We start from the raw sequence: 20,507 nt of genomic DNA on the forward strand, positions 1-20,507 counted from the left end.
ACACACCACTATGCCTGGCTAATTTTTTGTATTTTTATAGAGATGTGGTTTCACCATGTTGGCCAGGCTGGTCTCAAACTCCTGACCTCAGATGATCTGCCTGCCTTGGCCTCCCAAAGTGCTGGGATTACAGGTGTGAGCCACCGTGCCAGCTAAAACTTAAGATCTTAATCATTTTTAAAATTTATTTTTTCACCACCCCCACCACCCACCACCTACCACCCAGCAAAATTGAATGTCAATCATTTTTAAATGTACAGTTTGGTGGTTTTAAGTATATTCACACTGTTGTGCAACCAAAGTCCAGAAGTCTTTTCATTTTGCAAAACTGAAAACAACTCTATGCCCCCCCGCCTTTTTTTTTTTTTGAGACAAGGTCTCACTGTCACCCAGGCTGGAGTACAGTGGCACAACCAAAGCTCACTGCATCCTCCACCCTGGCCCAGGCAATACTCCCACCTCAGTCTCCTGAGTTATAATAGATGGGACTACAGATGTGTGCCACCATGCCCAGCTAATTTTTGTATTTTTTGTAGAGATGAGGTTTCACCATGTCACCCAGGCTGGTCTCGAACTCCTGGGCTCAAGCAATCAACCTGCCTCAGCCTCACAAAGTGCTGGGATTATAGGTGTGAGCCACCTTGCCTGGCCAACTTTATACCATTAAACAACAAATCTCCATTCCCTCTCTCCTTGCCCTTCTATGTGTATATATATATGTATGTGTGTGTGTGTGTGTATTAGACCAGGTCTTGCTCTGCCACCCAGGCTAGAGTACAGTGGCCGGATCATGGCTCATTGTAGCCTAGACCTCCCAGGCTCAAGTGATCCCACACCTTAGCCTCCCACACAGCTGGGACTACAGACACACACTACCATGCCGAGCTAATTTTTCAAAAATTTTTTGTAGAGACAGAATCTCATCATATTGCCTAGGCTGGTCTTGAACTCCTGGGCTCAAGCATTTCTCCTACTTCAGCCTCCCAGAGTGCTGGAATGACATGCGTGAGCTACGATGCCAGGCCCTGTTATATTTACTGAGAGAAAAAAAATTACGCTTACAGGGAAATTTTAATAAAAACATAATGTATTTTTTCAATCACATAAAAGTAATTTATTTTAAATAGTTAGCTCTAGGCTGGGCACAGTTGCTCACGCCTGTAATCCCAGCACTTTAGGAGGCCAAGGTGGGTGGATCACTTGAGGTCATGAGTTCAAGACCAGCCTGGCCAACATGGTGAAACCCTGCCTCTACTAAAAATACAAAAATTAGCCGAGCCTGGTGGCATACACCTGTAACCCCAGCTACTCGGGAGGCTGAGGCAGGAGAATCTCTTGAACCCGGGAGGTGGAGTTTGCAGTGAGCCGAGATTGAGCCACTGCATTACAGCCTGGGTGACAGAGTGAGACTCCGTCTCAAATTAAAAAATTATATAGATAAATAAATAGTCCTAAATTATCTACTTCTTTATTTTTAAAAAAACAGAGTAAATAAGTTTGAGAATTTATTTTGCCCCTTTGTTTACATGGTGCTTTGTAATGTTTTTGGCTTACTTATATATAGGTGTTTCAGCTGTAAGAAAATATACAAGTCACTGCAAAATCTTGAGTTCTGCAAATTCATACATTAAGGATAACAGAGCTTATAGGGAAAACAGGGTTAGGGGCTGACCCTCAAAACTTACAGCCAGGTGTGGTGACTCACACCTGTAATCCCAGCACTTTGGGAGGTTGAGGAGGGTGGATCACCTGAGGTCAGGAGTACGAGATCAGCCTGGCCAACATGATGAAAACTTCTCTACTAAGAATACAAAAATTAGCCGGGCATGATGGCAGGCACCCGTAATCCCAGCTACTCTGGAGGCTGAGGCAGGAGAATTGCTTGAACTCAGGAGGTGGAGGTTGCAGTGAGCTGAGATCATGTCATTGCACTCTAGTATGGGTAAGAGTGAGACTCTGTCTCAAAAAAAAACTTGGCTGGGCACAGTGGCTCACACCTGTAATCTCAACACTTTGGGAGGCCGAGGTGGGTGGATCATCTGAGGTCAGGAGTTCAAGACCAGCCTGACCAACATGGAGAAACCCCATCTCTACTAAAAAATACAAAAATTAGCTGGGCATGATGCTGTGCGTCTGTAATCTCAGCTACTCAGAAGGCTGAGACAGGAGAATTGCTTGAACCCACGAGGCAGAGGTTGCAGTGAGCCAAGATTGTGCCATTGCACTCCAGCCTGGGTGACAGAGCGACACTCCGTCTCAAAACATAAAATAAAATAAAATAAAATAAAATTAAATTAAAAATACTTATGCAACTTTGGAACCAGAGCACTAAAAGAAAGAACCATTGCATTAAGTGTGAAAGAGTGAAGTCATTAAGTGCCACATTTTCCTACTACCACTATGTGCCCCAATTCCTTTAATGTTTATATTTTGAGTTTACATCTGGAAATTAAAGGGCTAATGTAAAATTCTTATAAGTCATACTGTAAGAATTGGAAAAGTAGGCTGGCCGTGGTTGCTCACACCTGTAATCCCAGCACTTTGGGAGGCTGAGGCTGGTGGATCACCTGAGGCTGGGAGTTCAAGACCAGCCTGACCAACATTGAGAAACCCCATCTCTACTAAAAATACAAAAAATTAGCCGGGCGTGGTGGTGCATGCCTGTAATCCCAGCTACTCAGGAGGCTGAGGGAGGAGAATCGTTTGACCCGGGAGGCAGAGGTTGTGGTGAGCCGAGATCGTGCCATTGCACTCCAGCCTGGGCAACAAGAGCAAAACTCCGTTTCAAAAAAAAAAGAAAAAAAAAAAAAGAAAAGGAAGAAAAGAATTACAAAAGTTGTATCAATTATATAGCATGTTGGTAATATGAATGACAAATTTTATTGAGACATTTTTACTGTGATGTTTGGAAATTACTGCTGAAAGGTTTTTGGAGTTTTTAAATTAAAAAATGACAGAAAGCCAGAGGCTTCTGGAAAAATATGGGAATCAAGGGAAAAGTTCTGTGATTACAGGCCAAAAGTGAGCCTTTTATTTTGAAAGAAGTATAGACTTAATCTCACACTTTGGGAGAACGAAACAAGAGGATTGCTTGAGCTTAGGAGTTTGAGACCAGCTTGGGCAATACAGTGAGACTGCATCTCTACAAAAAAATTTAAAAATTAGCCAGGCATGGTGGTACACACCTGTAGTATAGTATAGTCCCATGCAGCCTTCACCCAGCTTCCCCAAAAGGTGACATTGATGTAACTATAGTATAGTATCAAAACCTGGAATTGACATTGGTACCTTACTGTTCATTAGGCTACAAACTTTATTCAATTTTCATCATTTTTTAAACACCACATTCATTTGTGTGTGTGTAGTTCTATGCAATTTTAACCCATGCATAGATTCATGTAACCACTACCACAATCAAGATACAAAGCTATGGCCGGGCACGGTGGCTCACACCTCTAATCTCAGCACTGTGGGAGGCTGAGGTGGGTGGATCACCTGAGGTAGGGAGTTTGTGACCAGCCTGACCAACATGGTGAAACCCCATCTCTCCTAAAAATACAAAATTAGCCAGTGTAGTGGCGGGCGCCTGTAATCCCAGCTACTCGGGAGGCTGAAGCAGGAGAATCGCTTGAACCCGGGAGGTGGAGGTTGCAGTGAACCGAGATTGCACCATTGCACTCCAGCCTGGGTGACAGGGTGAGTCTCAAAAAAAAAAAAAAAAAGAAGAAGAAGAGAGAGAGATACAAAGCTGTTTCATCACCACACAAGAACTTTCTTGTATTGGTGCCCACTCTCTACCCTACCCTAAGTCCCTGTCCCCTAATCTGCTCTTCCAGGCTACAGTTAATGGAATCTACAATACAGTTTGAGGTTGATTTTTTTCACTAAGCATAATGTCTTTGAGGACCATCCAGGTCATTGCATGTATCAATGGTTCATTCCCTTTTACTGCTGAATAGTATTCCATTGTATGGAAATGTCAGAGTTTGTTCAGTCATTTACCCACTGAAGGACATTTAGGCTATTTTCAGGATTTTGCTTTGATGAATAAAGTTGCTATAAACATTCATGTATAGGTTTTAGGGACTGTGCCTTCATTTTACATGGAAGGCTGCATCTCCCTGGTAACATATTTTTATTTAAAAAAAAATTGCCTGTAATATCAGCATTTTGGGAGAACAAGACAAGAGGATTGCTTGAGCCTAGGAGTTTGAGACCAGCCTGGCCAATACAGTGAGACTCCATCTCCACTAAAAATTTAAAAATTAGCCAGGCATGGTGGTACACACCTGTAGTCCCAACTACTCAAGAGGCTGAGGTGGGAGGATCACTTGAGGCCAAGAATTCAAGATCAACCTGGGCAACAAAGTGAGACCTTGTCTCTGCAGAAAAAATCAAAAAATTAGCCAGGCATGGTGGTATGCGCCTGTGGGTCCAAGCTACACAGGAGGCTGAGACAGGAGACCATCTGAACCCAGGAAGTCAAGGCTGCAGTGAACCAAGATCACACCACTGCACTCCAGCCTCAGTGACAGAGCAAGACCTTGTTTTAAATAATAATAATAAAATAAACCATTAAATTAAAAAAATTCATTTACAGGTTTTTGTAATCATATATTTCATTTTTCTGGGATAAATGTCTAAGATTTCTGGGAGTTATGGAAGAGTCTAAGTTCTAAGTTCTTAGGAATCTAAAGCCACTCAGCCCAGTGATTACTGTGTTCTCTCCTTTTGTACACAGTTACCTTGGGATCTCTCAGGCCATGCTGCACATAAAACTTACTTGCTTTAGGCCAGGTATGGTGGCTCACACTTGTAATCCCAGCACTTTGGGAGGCTGAGGCAGGCAGATCACTTGAGATCAGGAGTTCAAGACCAGCCTGGCCAGCATGGCAAAACCCCATCTCTACTAAAGATACAAAAATTAGCTGGGCATGGCAGCACACGCCTGCAGTCCCAGCTAGTCGGGAGGCTGAGGCAGGATAACTGCTTGAACCCAGGAGACGGAGGTTGCAGTGAGCCTAAATCATGCAACTGCACTCCAGCCTGAGCTGGAGTCTCCAAAACAACAACAACAACAACAACAACCTTACTTGCTTTAGTGGGAATCTCAATTTTACTCTGAATTGTAATGATGCTGACTGTGCATGTTTTTGCTAGGAAGGAAGGCCTGCCCAAATAGGTTTTTTGTTTTGTTTTGTTGGTTTTTTAAGGCTAGTCAAATGAAGCAGTGGGAGTGGAGAAATAAATAAATCTGTAACTGGTTGTAATCAATTAATTGTAAACACCATTCCACTCAGATCAGCCACCAAAGGGTTCTTTGTATTTGAAAATTGCTACTTATATCTTTTCTTCTATATTATAGATTATTTCAGCATCTTCAATGCTCAAGATTTTTTAACATCTTAAATTTCAAATTCTCTTAGCTAATGATGTATGTAAATTTGCTTATGAAGGTTTAACTATAATTTTAAAACATATACAATTAATTTTTATCCACTTGGTTTTTTTTTGAGACAGAGTTTCAGTTTGTTGCCCAGGCTGGAGCGCAGTGGTGCGATCCCAGCTCACTGCAACCTCTGCCTCCTGGGTTCCAGCCATTCTCCTGCCTCAGCCTCCTGAGTTCCTGGGATTACAGGTGCGCACCACCATGCCCAGCTAATATTTGTATTTTTAGTAGAGATGGGGTTTCACCACGTTGGCCAGACTGGTCTCGAACTCCTGACCTCAGGTGATCTACCTGCCTCGGCCTCCCAAAGTGCTGGGATTACAGGTGTGAGCCACTGCGCCCGGCCGACATATTTTCTTTAACCAGAAAATTTTTAGTGGGTAGATGGTCCTGCTTTTATATCTTGCTTAATAATCATGATCTTGCATGATCTTGGCTTAACTTGCTTAAATCTATTTGGAAGTTACAGAGTTGAGGAACTGAATTTTTTTCTATATTTTTTTTCTTAACGATAACAGGATTTTTTTTTTTTTTTTTTTGAGACAGGGTCTGGCTTTGTCACCCAGGCTGGAGTACAGTGGCAGGATTTTGGCTCACTGCAACCTCTGTCTACCAGGCTCAAGCCATCGTTCCACCTCAGCTTTCCAAGTAGCTGAGACTACAGGCATGTGCCACCATGCCTCGCTAGTTTTTGTATTTTTAGTAGAGACGGGGTTTCCTCATGTTCCCTAGGCTGGTCTCGAACTCCTGAGCTCAAGGTGATCTGTCCGCCTGGGCCTCCCAAAGGGCTGGGATTACAGGGGTGTGAGCCACTTAGCCTGACCCTAAATAATTTCTTTTCCTTTCTTTCTTTCTTTTTTTTTTGAGATGGCGTCTTGCTCTGTCACCCAGGCTGGAGTGCAGTGGTGCGATCTCAGCTCACTGCAGTCTCTGCTTCCCAGGTTCAAGCAATTCTCCTGCCTCAGCCTCCCTAGAAGCTGGGATTACAGGAGCACGCCACCATGCCCGGCTATATTTTGTATTTTTAATAGAGACAGTGTTTTACCACGTTCACCAGGCTGGTCTTGAACTCCTGACCTCGTGATCTGCCCGCCTCGGCCTCCCAAAGTGTTGGGATTACAGGCATGAGCCACTGTGCCCAGTCTGAAATAAGATAAGTTTTAAAAATTATTACTGTAATGGAGGCCGGGCACAGTGGCTCACACCTGTAATCCCTGCACTTTGGGAGGCCAAGGTAGGAGGATTGCTTGAGTCCAAGAGTTTGGGACCAGAGTGGGTGACATAGTGAGACCTCATCTCTACTAAAGATTTAAAAATTAACTGGGTGCAGTGGTGTGTGCCTGGAGTCCCAGTTACTTGGGAGGCTGAGGCAGGAGGATCACTTGAGCCCAGGAGTTTGAGACTACAGTAAGCTATGACTGCACCACTGCACTCTAGCCTGGGTGACAGAGTGAGACCCTATGTCTAAAAATAAGAAAAAGAAAAAAAAATTATTACTATAATAACTTATCATTTATAGATACAAAACAACAACAAAGATAGATAATTCTGTATAATTTTTGAAGCTTACCTCTTTGTAGCACTTTTCTACAATTTCATAATTGGCATTGCCCCACACTGTTATATGTTCGCGATTATACTGCTTCACCAACTCTGAAACCTATGTGTGAAAATTCAAAATTTTATGCATGTGCCTATTTGCAAATCCACTAACATTTCACTTAAAAAATGAATTAGGATTGACTATCTGTCAATGAAGAGCATAACATTTTAGAAGAATCAATATGTAAATTTAGAATATTTTATAAAATGCAAAATTTATTCACATTATATCATTATATAATTTATTTAACATAATACAGTTATTTAGTAATTTGACATAAACTAACCACGAATGAAACAAGTTAAACTAGAAGATAATTATATAAATGCCAGAATGACTGGTTCATACAAGCTTACTTTATCCATGACAGGCCAACTCTCTCTGAAAATAGGCTCTCCTACAGTAACATGATCTCTTCTACTAGGGCATTATTTAAAACAATGCTGATCCCTAGGGTATCACATTTCCTTGAGCATTATCAATCTATGCAGTCACCTACTCTAACCTTATTTAGTTTGTGAAATAGGATGCAACACACCCAGAGGAGGCAATGCCTTGAGTACCTTCTTAATCAGCACATTGTTGTTGACTTTGATATCGATGTTAATGGGAGTGTTAGGAAAGGCCTCAAAAACTTCCTTCAGTAATGGAATTCGGTTATCTTTTCCTTCACATTGGCATGCTGAGAAAGCAAGATTTTTAAATGTATTTTTAAAATACAAGTTTTGCTTTTTGATGTCTAGAAAAGGTATAGAATATATTCATTAAAGAACATTTACAAAATAAGAAAAAGTATAGAGAAGAAAAAAATCATATAAATCCAACAACTTAGATATAAACGCTATGACCATTTGGTGTACTTTCTCTACTCTTTTTTCCTATGCATGATTTAATATAGTAATAATATGATATGCTACAGATTTTAACTTGATATTTTCACATAAAAATAAATATTTTCCTGATTTACTGTGCTTATGATTATGATTTATTTTTTATTAATTTTTTATTTTGAGATAACTACAGACTCACAATCAATTGTAAGAAATAATAGGGTCCATGTACCCTTTATCCAGATTTCCCAGTGGTAACCTTCTTGCAAATCTATAGTATGATATCACAACCATGATACTGACATTGATACAATCCACCGATCTGATTCTATCATAATTTTTTAAAAGGTGTCAAAATACTCCATTGAGTAGCTAAACAATAATTTATTTTAATTTAACCATTTCCCTACTAGTAGATACTGAGATTGTTTCTAAAGTTTTGCTATATCATCATTGACTTTTTCAGAGATTAAAAATAACATTCAGGCAAGGGAAGTACACACTAAATCAGTAATGTGTTGAAGAATTATATGAATGCAGTTATTCAAAGAAAATTCAAGTAATGAGAAAATTAGAAGGGGACTTTAATTGTTGTTTATATTTCCTGAGGATTATTTTCTTTAGTCTTTCTTTAGTCCCTTTGGTTGGATGTTTGTTTGTTTGTTTGAGACAGGGTCTCACTCTGTCGCCCAGACTGGAGTGCAGTGACACAATCTCGGCTCACTGCAACCTCTGCCTCCTGGGCTCAAGTGATCCTCCCACCTTAGCCTCCTGAGTAGCTGGAACTACAGGAACACCATCATGCTCGACTAATTTTTTTGTAGTTTTTGTAGAGATGGGGTTTTGGATTTGGCCAGGCTGGTCTCAAAATCCTGTGTTCAAGTGATATGCCCGCCTCGGCCTCCCAAAGTGCTGGGATTACAGGCATGAACCACGTACCCAGCCCCTTTTTTGTTGTGTTTTTGAGACACGATCTTGCTCATAGCCAAGGCTGGAGTGCAGTAGCATGATGGCTCACTGCAGCCTCCCACACTCCAGCAATCCTCTGGGACTACAGGCACGCACCACCACGCCCATCTCTCTCTCTCTCTCTCTCTCTCTCTCTATATATATATACACACACACACACATATTATATATGTAATATATAATATATATACTATATACTCTCTCTACATAGAGTATATATATATATTCTATATATAATATATATGGAGTATATATACATATCTCTATATATATACACACACACACGCATTTTTTTTTTGAGATGGATTTTCGCTCTTGTTGCTCAGGCTGGAGTGCAATGGTGTGATCTCGGCTCACTGCAACCTCCGCCTCCCGGGTTCAAGCAATTCTGCTTCAGCCTCCTGAGTAGCTGGGATTACAAGTGCCTGGCACCACACCTGGCTACTTTTTTGTAATTTTAGTAGAGGCGGGGTTTCACCATGTTGGCCAGGCTGGTCTCAAACTCCTGGCCTCGAGTGATCTACCTGCCTCGGCCTCCCAAAGTGCTGGGATTACAGGCATGAACCACGTACCCAGCCCCTTTTTTGTTGTGTTTTTGAGACACGATCTTGCTCATAGCCAAGGCTGGAGTGCAGTAGCACAATCTTAGCTCACTGCAACATCCGCCTCCCGGGTTCAAGCAATTCTCCTGCCTCAGCCTCCCGAGTAGCTGGGATTACAGGCACGTGCCACCCTCATAACCAGCTAATTTTGGTATTTTTGTAGAGCCAGGATTTGGCCAGGCTGGTCTCAAACTCCTGGCCTCCAGTGATCCACCTGTCTTGGCCTCCCAAAGTGCTGGGATTACAGGCTTGAGCCACCGTGCCCGGCCTTGTTTTATTTTTTGTAGCGACAGGGTCTCACTGTATTTTGCCCAGGCTGGTCTTGAACTCCTGATCTCAAGCAAACTTGCCACCTCAGCCTCCCTAAGTGCTGGGATTACAGGTGTGAGCCACCAGACCTGGCTCTCTAGTCCCTTTTGACTCTAATGACTCTAATCATTTATATAATTTACTATACATACTATATAACTATTGTAAAAATTGTTCTGCTTCCACCTGAAACTTCAATTCCGCTAATCTGCAAATAACAAAATGGTGAAAAATCCTTTATTCCATCTTATTATACGGCAAATAAAAAAAATGCATTATCAAAAAGTAAATGAAATCCATGTCAGAAAATTAAATTATTTATAATTAGAACCTATGTGAAAAGCAGCATGTACATTAAAGAGGAAAAAAGGAAAAGTCTGTTACTATACTTCTTGTAATTCTGATGGGGGTCTGGGTTACTCTGATGGGACTGGCAATCATTGGCTCTGCCTCTCTGACCACAGACTAAATATATGACCAGTCTAACCTGTTAAGCATAACAATATGGACACTGGGAGAGAAGGCCTCTTGAAATCCTTTGCTGAATGGATCATGTGCAAGCTGCCAAGAGTTCATCTCTGTGGAAAAGGTGTCCCTAAAAGCAAAGCTAACACAAATGAAAGCAAAAGCAAGAAACGGAGATAGAGAGAGACCAATTACTGCTTGAGCAACTGGAATCAGTCATGTCTGAGGGCATATAACCCCTGGACTTTCTAATTATGAAAGCCAATACATTCTTTTTAAAATTTTTTTCTTAAGCTATCTTGAGATGTATATCTAACACTTATAACTGAAAGAGTTTAAACTTATCATAGGCTACATAATTAAACTTTAAAAATTATGTTTATAGTAGATAGCTTGTATACATTTATTTATTTATTTATTTATTTTTTTGAGACAGGGTCTCAATCTGTCACCCAGGCTGGAGTGCAGTGGCATGATCATAGCTCACAGCAGCCTTGAACTCAGCTCCAGTGATCCTCCTGCCTCAGCCTCCGAATAGCTGAGATTAGAGGCATGTGCCACCATACCCGGCTTTTTCTTTTCTTTTTTTTTTTGGAGACGGGGTCTCGCTCTATTGCCCAGCCTGCAGTGCAGCAGTGCTGTCTCGGCTCACCACAACCTCCGCCTCCAGGGTTCAAGCAATTCTCCTGCCTTAGTCTCTGGAGTAGCTGGGATTACAGGCATCTGCCCCACCATGCCTGGCTAATTTTGTATTTTTAGTAAAGATAGGGTTTCTCCATGTTGGTCAGTCTGGTCTTGAACTCCCAACCTCAGGTGATCCGCCCGCCTTGGCCTCCCAAAGTGCTGGGATTACAGGTGTGAGCCACCATGCCTGGCTCCCCCCCCCTTTTTTTTTTTAAGTAGAGATGAAGTCTTGCTTTATTGACCAGGTTGGCGTTGAATTCCTGGCCTCAAGGGATTCTCTCACCGTGGCCTCCTTGAATGCTGGGATTATAGGCATTAGCCACCATGTTTTTACCTACCCAATATTCTTCCTTCCTTTGGAAACCTGTATTTCACATCATATCTCCTTATCTCACATTGTTCCGATAGGGCTGTCAACACACTACCCACTGCCCATTCACCCTCGGGGGTGGGCATATAATCATAATAGCCCACTTCTTTTCTTCAAGATGGCCACATGACCCAAGGTGGGCCAAACAGTGTCTTTCTCTGGGACTTCATGCTTGAAGCTCATAAGGAAGACTGCCTTTTTGTCATGGTGTGGGCAAATTAAAAAATTAATTTAGCAGTCAAGTAAGATGCATGTAAGAATCAGTTTACAAAAAGGTCAAACAGATGAAACTAACTTTGGAACAGCAAAATAACACATAAGAATATTCTATCTAACAGCGAGGGAATGAGAAAACTAAAATGTGTGCTGAGAAAAAAAAAAGTGCTATAGTGATGTAAAGATACAAATATTAGGCTATAGGTGCAGTGGCTCACTCCTGGAATCTCAGCACTTTGTAAGGTTGAGGCAGGAAGATTGCTTGAGGCCAAGAATTCAAGACCAATCTGACCAACATAGCGAGACCCGATCTCTACTTAAAAATAATAATGCATAAATTAGATGCCTCAGCCAGCTTAGAATGTAGAAGAACATTTGGAAAAAGGGAAGTTTGCTCCAGTATTTTTCTAGGCAGAAGGTAACCAGCTAGGAAGTGGTGGACTATAAAATGAAAAGAGGAAAATAATAGGAAATAGGAAAAATAGACAAGGAGTATGCCATAGGATGTGTTGGTTGATGGAATAGTGGCCCTTATGCAAGTTAGGGGCCACTATTTAAATAGTTTTCACTATTTGGGGAACTTTAAAATGATAATTATAGTCAACTCTAGATCATCCAAATTATGCGTTTTCCATGAAAAAAAAAAAAGGTTACTTTCAACTAATTGGGATAGATAATAACAAACCCTTTGGTTAACATTTTTTTTTTTTTTTTTTTTTAAGACAGTCTTGCTCTGTTGCCCAGGCTGAAGTGCAGTGGCATGATCTCAGCTCACTGCAATCTCCACCTCCCAGTTCAAGCGATTCTCCTGCCTCAGTCTCCCAAGTAGCTGGGAGAACAGGTGCATGCCACCATGTCCAGCTAATTTTTGTATTTTTAGTAGAGATGGGGTTTCACCACATTGGCCAGGCTGGTCTGAAGCTCCTGACCTCAGGGGATCTTCCTGCCTCGACCTCCCAAAGTTTGAGGATTACAGGCGTGAGCCACTGTGCCAGGCCAATTCAGCATTTTTTTTTTTTTTTTTAAGACAGTCTTGCTCTGTTGCCCAGGCTGGAGTGCAGTGGCTCACTGCAACCTCCACCTCCCAGATTCAAGTGATTCTCCTGCCTCAGCCTCCCGAGTAGCTAGGACTACAGGCATGTACCAGCACACACAACTATTTTTTTAAATTTTAAAATTTTTTTATTTTTAGTAGAGACAGGGTTTCGCCATGTTGGCCAAGCTGGTCTCAAACTCCTAACCTCAAGTGATCCACCCGCCTCGGCCTCCCAAAGTGCTGGGATTACAGGCTTGAGCCACTGTGCCCGGCCTGGTAAGCAAGAACTCTATGCAAGGGAATAGGATAGAAAAAACGGAACCACTTTTTGACGAATCTGAGTCAAGTTTCTTGTTTTCTTTTCTCTCTTTTTCTTTTTTCTTTTTTTTTCTGAGACAGAGTCTCACTTTGTGCAGTGACATAATCATGGCTCACTGCAGCCTCCACCTCCTGGGCTCAGCAATCCCCCCACTTCAGCCTCCCTAGCTAGGACCACAAGTGCATACTACCATGCCTGGCTAATATTATTTTTATTATTTTTGTAAAGATGGAGTCTCTGTATGTGGCCCAGGCTGGTCTCAAACTCCTGGGATCAAGTGATCCTACTGCCTTAGCCTCCCAAAGTGCTGGGATTACAGATGTGAGCCACTGCCATGGTTCTGAGTCAAGTTTTTACACACAGTTTATTAGTCTGTTCCAAACGCTGTCAACTCCACATTTGAGGATCAGTCTAAAGTCAATTATGATATGAGATGAATGCAATATAAAAGAAAAGCTAATTATTACTATTCCTTTCAGATATCTGAAACTTGACAGTACACAGTGTTCTTTTTTTTTTTTCCCCACAGCATTGTTCCTTTTTTTTTGTTTTTTGAGACAGTGTCTCGCTCTTGTTGTCCAGATTGGAGTACAATGGCGCGATCTCAGCTCACTGCAACCTCCGCCTCCCGGGTTCAAGTGATTCTCCTGCCTCAGCCTCCCAAGTAGCTGGGATTACAGGTGCACGTCATCACGCCCGGCTAATTTTTGTATTTTTAGTAGAAATAGGATTTCACCATGTTGGCCAGGCTGGTCTCAAACTCCTAACCTCAGGTGATCCACCTGCCTCGGCCTCCCAAAGTGCTGGGATTACAGGTGTGAGCCACTGCACCGGACCCACAGCATTGTTCTTAATACAACATTTGAGAATAGTGTTCCAATGGAGAGGCAGTATGGTACAGATGAACACTGGTCTGCTAAGAGAGAGACCTAGTTCAAGTTCTAGCATTGTTATTTCTTTGTTATATGAACTTGATTAAGTTAGTTTGCATCTTTAGACTTCAGTTTCCTTGTCTATAACAGAAGATAAGATTAGACAGTCTCAAAGGTCTCTTCACATTCAAAAACTGGCTGGGTGTGGTGGCTCATGCTTGTAATCCTAGCATTCTAGGAGGCCGAGGGGGGTCAGGTAAATCATTTGAGGCCAGGAATTCCAGACCAGCCTGGCCAACATGGTGAAACCTCATCTCTACTAAAAAGAAAAAAATTAGCCAGGTATGGTGGCAGGCACCTGTATCTCAGCTATTCAGGTGGCTGAGGCATGAGAATCTCTTGAACCCAGGAGGTGGAGGTTGCAGTGAACTGAGATTGAGCTACTTCACTCTAGCCTGGGCAACAGAGCAAGACTCTGTCTCAAAAAAAAAGAAGAAACAGTTTCATGACTTTATGAGGGACATACAAAACCAGGAAAAATTTAAAACGTTTTTTCCTCAAAGGATTTTTTTTTTTTTGAGACAAGGTCTCACTCTGTCACCCAGGCTGGAGCATAGTGGTGTGAGCATAGCTCACTATAGCCTTCAACTCCCAGGCTCAAGGGATCCTCCCACCTCAAGTCTCTTCAATAGCTGGGACTATAGGCACATGCCACCATGACTGGCTAATATTTTTTTTAGAGACGGGGTCTCGCTATGTTGCCCAGGCTGGTTTCAAATTGTTGGTCTCAAGCAATCCTCCTGCCTTGGCCTCTCAAAGTGCTGAGATTATAGGTGTGAGCCACCACATCTGCTGGATTTTTAAATTTTTATGGGACTTTCTTTGGCTTTGCTCTACAAAGGGAAAAACAGGAAAAACTTCATTTCTGAAATTTTCTTAACTTTCACAAGTCCAAAATTGACACAAATATTATAATAGCTTGGCAAGTATAATTCTATAAACTACGAGAATGAAGAAAAGTTTCCTCAAACCAACAACTTCAACTTACCTAGAAATTGAAATCAAACACATCTGAGGTTTAAATATCCCTTAGAAATAACTAATGTTAAACTTTTTCTGATTTTTATTTCGTTTTCAAAAATTCCCCTATCCGTGGTCAATTTTTTTTTTTAATTTTTTTATTTTAGAGACAGGGTCTTGCTATGTAGCCCAAGCTAGACTCCCAACTCTTGGGCTCAAACGAGCCTCCCAACTCAGTCTCCCAAGTAGCTGGGACTAGAGGTGTATGTCACCACACCTGGCTTGGCCAATTTTAAATCTAGTTCGTGGAGCAGTTACAGTTCTTTTAAAACATTAATATAAATGGAGCTGACATTTAACCAAGGTTTCAACTAAATCATACCAAGATTCATGAGATTTAACATCTTATGGTTTTATTGAGTTATACATTTGAATCATTAAAAAATGCGAGACAATGTCCCTTGTGACAATGAGGGAGCCCGTATCTGTTCAGCACATATCTTAAGGTGGTATATTTTCCATTCTAACATCTGCAGTAACTAACAAGTTGGGTCAAGGGACATGTTTCTTTGTGATAAATGTTCCCTCAGGAGAAAACTAAGTGAAGATGACTAGGAAATGGTTTATTCGAATGACAGAAGTCTGTTTAATCATTTAAAATATGGAGCAGCTAAAAGACAGAATTAAATATTATGGAACCAGAAAGGATTTGAAAGGGGTCCTTTCCATTTCTTTTTATTTATCTATTTATTATTTATTTTATTTTCATTATTATTATTATTATTATTTTTAGACAGAGTTTCGCTCTCGTTGCCCAGGCTGAAGTGCAATGGTGCAATCTTGGCTCACTGGAACCTCCGTCTCCCGGGTTCAAATGATTGTCCTGCCTCAGCCTCCCAAGTAGGTGGGATTACAGGTGCACATCATCATGCCTGGCTAATATTTTTTGTATTTTTAGTAGAGATGGGGTTTTGCCATGTTGGCTAGGCTGGTCTCAAACTCTTGACGTAAAGTGATCTGCCTGCCTCAGCCTCCCAAAGTGCTGGGATTACAGTCATGAGCCACCATGCCCAGCCCTTTTCATTTATTTTTTATTATATTTTTTTGATGGATGACTACTATAAGTTGCGGCAATATTCTAGAATTTGAACCTTTAGAAGTGAAATGTTTCTTGCAATCAGTATGCAGGTTTAAATGAACTGTATGTGAATTTAAGTAGCATAAATCAGTTAACTCTTTGGACCTGATAATTTTACATCAGATAATTTTCAAGGCTTCAGATTTGTAGGCCTGAGGGAACAAGCTTAGAGGCCAGTTACTTTTAGTAAGAACTTACTATGACAAGAAAACACACATATGCTTCTCAACACAAATGTTTAAGCTACAAACAAAAAATATTACCTCTTTGAAATGAGACATCCAGTTTGCCAAGGTAAGGTGGGAGCTCCTTTAAAAGACATGATCAAAAAAAAAGTTAACTCTCAAAAAATAATAAGATTTTAATGTCTTACATTAAGACACAAAGATACGCTTTTTCAACATATAGAAGAGTAAAACACTACAAAACATGTTTACATAGGCACCCTTTAGCAGAACATCCCCAACAGCAAATTAACCATATTACTCATATATGCCATCTACAAAAAATATATCTGTACTATTTAATATAGACCTTTTCACAATAATATACAAAGATTTCAGTAGAAAAATGTCATGAATACACAATTCAATGAAAACAAAAGAAAAATAACTAACAATTAAATAGATCTTTAAACTCATTAATAATTAATGAAATGTTAATTAAAATTTAATTAGCAAATTTGGTATTATTATAATGCTCAATGCTAGTAAATATTATTTTTATTTTATTTTATTTTATTTTATTTTATTTTATTTTATTTTATTTTATTTTTGAGACAGGGTCTCACTCTATTGCCTGGGATGGAGTGCAGTAGCACAATTATACCTCACTGTAGCCTTGATCGTCTGAGCTCAGTGGATCCTCAGAAGGATCTGTCCTTTTGGGAGGTCTTCTTTTGGGAGGCCTCAGACTCCAAAAGCACTGGGACTACAGGCATGAGCCACAGCACCCAGCTGGCAAATGTTCTTTTACCCAATAATTTCCCTTCTGGGAGTATATTTAGAGAAATAATCTTAAAATAGAGAAAACGTTATGTAAATAACTTTTATAAATACAAATATTTATATATCTTTATAAATAAAAAGCTAAAGATAGAGAAAGCTTTAATCTTTATGCATAAAGCTGTTCAGTGCAGGCCGGGCACAGTGGCTCACTACTATAATCCCAGCACTTTGGGAGGCTGAGGTGGGCAGATCACCTGAGGTCAGGAGTTCAAGACCAGCTTGACCAACATGGTGAAACCCTGTATCTACTAAATACAAAAAATTAGCCAGATGTGGTGGCGCAAGCCTGTAATCCCAGCTACTTGGGGGGCTGAGGCAGGAAAATTGCTTGAACCTGGGAGGTGGAGGCTGCAGTGAGCCGAGATTGCACCATTGCACTCCAGCCTGGGCGGCAAGAGCGAAACTCTGTCTCAAAAGAAAAAAAATTTCAGTGCAGTGTTATCTATAATGGTGAAAACTTAGAGCTAATCCAATGTCCAACAATAGAAGAATGGTTAAAAATAACTATATATCCACACAATGGAATGGCTATAGTCATTTGAAATGTTTATGAAAGATAAGCATGGAATCTGAAAGGTCAAATACGGTATGATTCCAACTATATGACACTCTGGAAAAGACAAAACTATGGAAACAGTAAAAAGATCAGTGGTTGGCAGGGGATGAGGGAAGGGGGGACTGAATAGGCAGAATACAGAATTTTTAGAGCAGTGGAAACATTTTGTATAATAGTATAATTGCTGGATACATATCATTATAAATTTGTCCAAAAACATAGAATGTACAAGAGTGAACCCTAATGTAAACTATGGACTATGAGCAATAATATTGTGTCAATGTATGTACCACTCTGGTGCAGATGTTAAAAGCAGGGGACCCTGTGCCTGTGTGGTAACTGTGCAGGTATGTGGGAACTCTGTATTTTCCACTCAATTTTGCTGTAAACCTGAAACTTCTCTAAAAAATAAAGTCTAATTTCTTTAAAGCATGGAAAAGGCTGAGCACAGTGGCTCACACCTGTAATCCCAGCACTTGGGGAAGCCAAGGCAGGAGGATCACCTGAGGTCAGGAGTTCGAGACCAGCCTGGCCAACATCGTGAAACCCCGTCTCTAATAAAAACACAAAAATTAGCCAGGTGTGGTGGTGCATGCTTGTAATCCCAGCTACTCTCCCTCTGGTTGAAAAGAGTGAGACTCTGTCTCAAAAAAAAAAAAAGAAAGAAAGAAAGAAAGAAAAGAAACATTATAATAAAAAAAAGAAAAAGGAAACATTATAAATGATAAACATTTTTCCATGCTTTCCATTGCCCATGCTGGAGTGCAATGGCATGATCTCGGTCACTGCAACCTCCGCCTCCTGGGTTCAAGCGATTCTCCTACCTCAACCTCCTGAATAGCTAGGATTACAGACGCATGCCAACACACCCGGCTAATTTTTGTATTTTTTAGTAGAGATGGGGTTTCACCATGTTGGCCAGGCTGGTCTTGAACTCCTGACCTCAGGTGATCTGCCCGCCTCGGTCTCCCACAGTGCTGGGATTACAGGCGTGAGCCACTGCGCCCTGCCTCGTTTCATTTTTGAGACAGGGTCTCACTCTTTCACCCAGGCTGGAGTGCAGTGGCGCAATCTTGGCCCACTGCAGCCTCAACTTCCCGGGATCAAGTGATCTTCCCACCTCGGCCTCCTGAGTAGCTGGGACCATAGGTATATGCCACCATACCTAAACAATTTCCCCCCCCTTTTTTTGTTTTAAGATGGAGTCTTGCTCTGTTGCCCAGGCTGGAGTGCAGTGGCACCATCTCAGCTCACTGCAACCTCCACCTCCTAGGTTCAAGCGATTCTCCTGCCTCAGCCTCTTTAGTAGCTGGAACTACAGGTGTGCAACACCACGCCTGGCTAATTTTTGTATTTTTAGTAGAGATGAGGTTTCACCATGTTGGCCAGGCTGATCTCGAACTCCTGACCTTGGGTGATCCACCCGCCTCGGCCTCCCAAAGTGCTGGGATTACAGGCGTGAGCCACCGTGTCCAGCCAATTTTCCTATATTTTAATAAAGACGGAGTCTTGCTATGTTGCCTAGCCTGATCTCAAACTCCTGGCCTCAAACAATCCTCCCACTTCAGCCTCCCAAAGTGCTGGAATTACAGGCATGAGCCAGCACACTTGGCCTCAAAACAGTTTTTAAAAATTTCCTTTGACATTTAGTATTTAATCAGTATTTAAATAATATTAGAAATTTTTTACTGAAGCAATATCTGATATTTACTATTTTTTAAAAAAATATTACAGGCCGTGACACCTATTAGCTATTAGTTTATCATGCATTTTTACTTACACAGTATTTGAGATCAGAGATGTTTACATTGACCCCAGTTGCTCTCTTTAGATTCTCATCATGTGACACTACAACTTGTTCATCTTTTGTGATATGGCAGTCCAATTCTAGCATATCAGTTCCGATTTTAACCGCACTGAAGAAATAAAAGAAGAATGACATTCTGACACTTAAGTATACATTTAGGTTACACACATCAGATCTAACAATTCAGAGTTACAAATCCAAAATCCCATAATATTAAAATATCTCAATACCATCACCTAGTATGACTTATTCACATGAAAATATTCTAAGTGAACTGAGAATAAAAGAATCATGTTGCCTCCTTTCCATAACCAGTTATCCTTAATTCTTCAACTGAATATAATAGAATACTGAATCTGAAGTTAAGAGATTTGATATTAACTCCTGCTTTGCTGTGAACTTGCATAACTTTGGGCAAGTAAATTCTTCTCTCAGGGACTACATTTTCACTTCTATAAAATGAAAGGATTAAATAACAAGACAAGGATGATTGCTTTTATTTTTATTTATTTTATTTTTTTGAGACAGAGTCTTGCTCTGTTGCCCAGGCTGGAGTGCAATGGCATGATCATGGCTCATTGCATCCTCAAACTCCCGGGCTTAAGTGATCCTCCTGTCTCAGCCTACTGAGTAGCTGGAACTACAAATGGATGCCACTGCGCCCAGCTAATTTTTTATTGGGCTCATGTGATCCTCCTGCTGCAGCCTCCCAAAGTACTAGGTTTAAAAGCATGAGCCACTGCACCTGGCCACTTTTATTACTTTGATTTAACATAGTATTGAAAGCTCTAGCAATTAGGCAAGAAAAAATTAATAAAAGCATCCAAATTGGCCAGGCGCAGTGGCTCACACCTGTAATCCCAGCACTTTGGGAGGCCAAGGCGAGCGGATCACCTGAGGTCAGGAGTTTTGAGACTTGCCTGGCCAACAAGGTGAAATCCCATCTCTACTAAAAATACAAAAAAATTGGCCAGGCACGGAGTCTCAGGCCTGTAATCCCAGCACTTTGGGAGGCCAAGGTGGGTGGATCACAAGGTCAAGAGATTGAAACTATCCTGGTCAACATGGTGAAACCTTGTCTTTACTAAGATACAAAAAATTAGCTGGGCATGCTGGCACGCGCCAGTGGTCCCAGCTACTCAGGAGGCTGAGGCAGGAGAATCGCTTGAATCCGGGAGGCAGAGGTTGCAGTGAGCCAAGATCACGCCACTGCACTCCAGCCTAGTGACAGAGCGAGACTCCATCTCAAAAAGAA

The 20,507-nt window shown here is 41.2% G+C and overlaps 1 protein-coding gene across 1 annotated transcript in view; it reads right to left on the reverse strand.

Moving 5' to 3' along the window:
- The window catches only part of GDPD1 (glycerophosphodiester phosphodiesterase domain containing 1), a 66,141-nt gene that overhangs the window by 8,159 nt on the left and 37,475 nt on the right, over positions 1-20,507 (reverse strand). The window contains exons 3-6 of the mRNA XM_011953773.1: positions 19,226-19,361; positions 16,146-16,191; positions 7,616-7,734; positions 7,020-7,109 (exon numbers count right to left, since the gene is read on the reverse strand). Coding sequence (XP_011809163.1) covers positions 7,020-7,109; positions 7,616-7,734; positions 16,146-16,191; positions 19,226-19,361 — 391 coding nt within the window. The remainder of the gene's footprint in view (positions 1-7,019; positions 7,110-7,615; positions 7,735-16,145; positions 16,192-19,225; positions 19,362-20,507) is intronic.

Source organism: Colobus angolensis, unplaced genomic scaffold (genome assembly GCF_000951035.1).
Source record: "Colobus angolensis palliatus isolate OR3802 unplaced genomic scaffold, Cang.pa_1.0 Scaffold37, whole genome shotgun sequence".
Lineage (NCBI taxonomy): Eukaryota > Metazoa > Chordata > Mammalia > Primates > Cercopithecidae > Colobus > Colobus angolensis.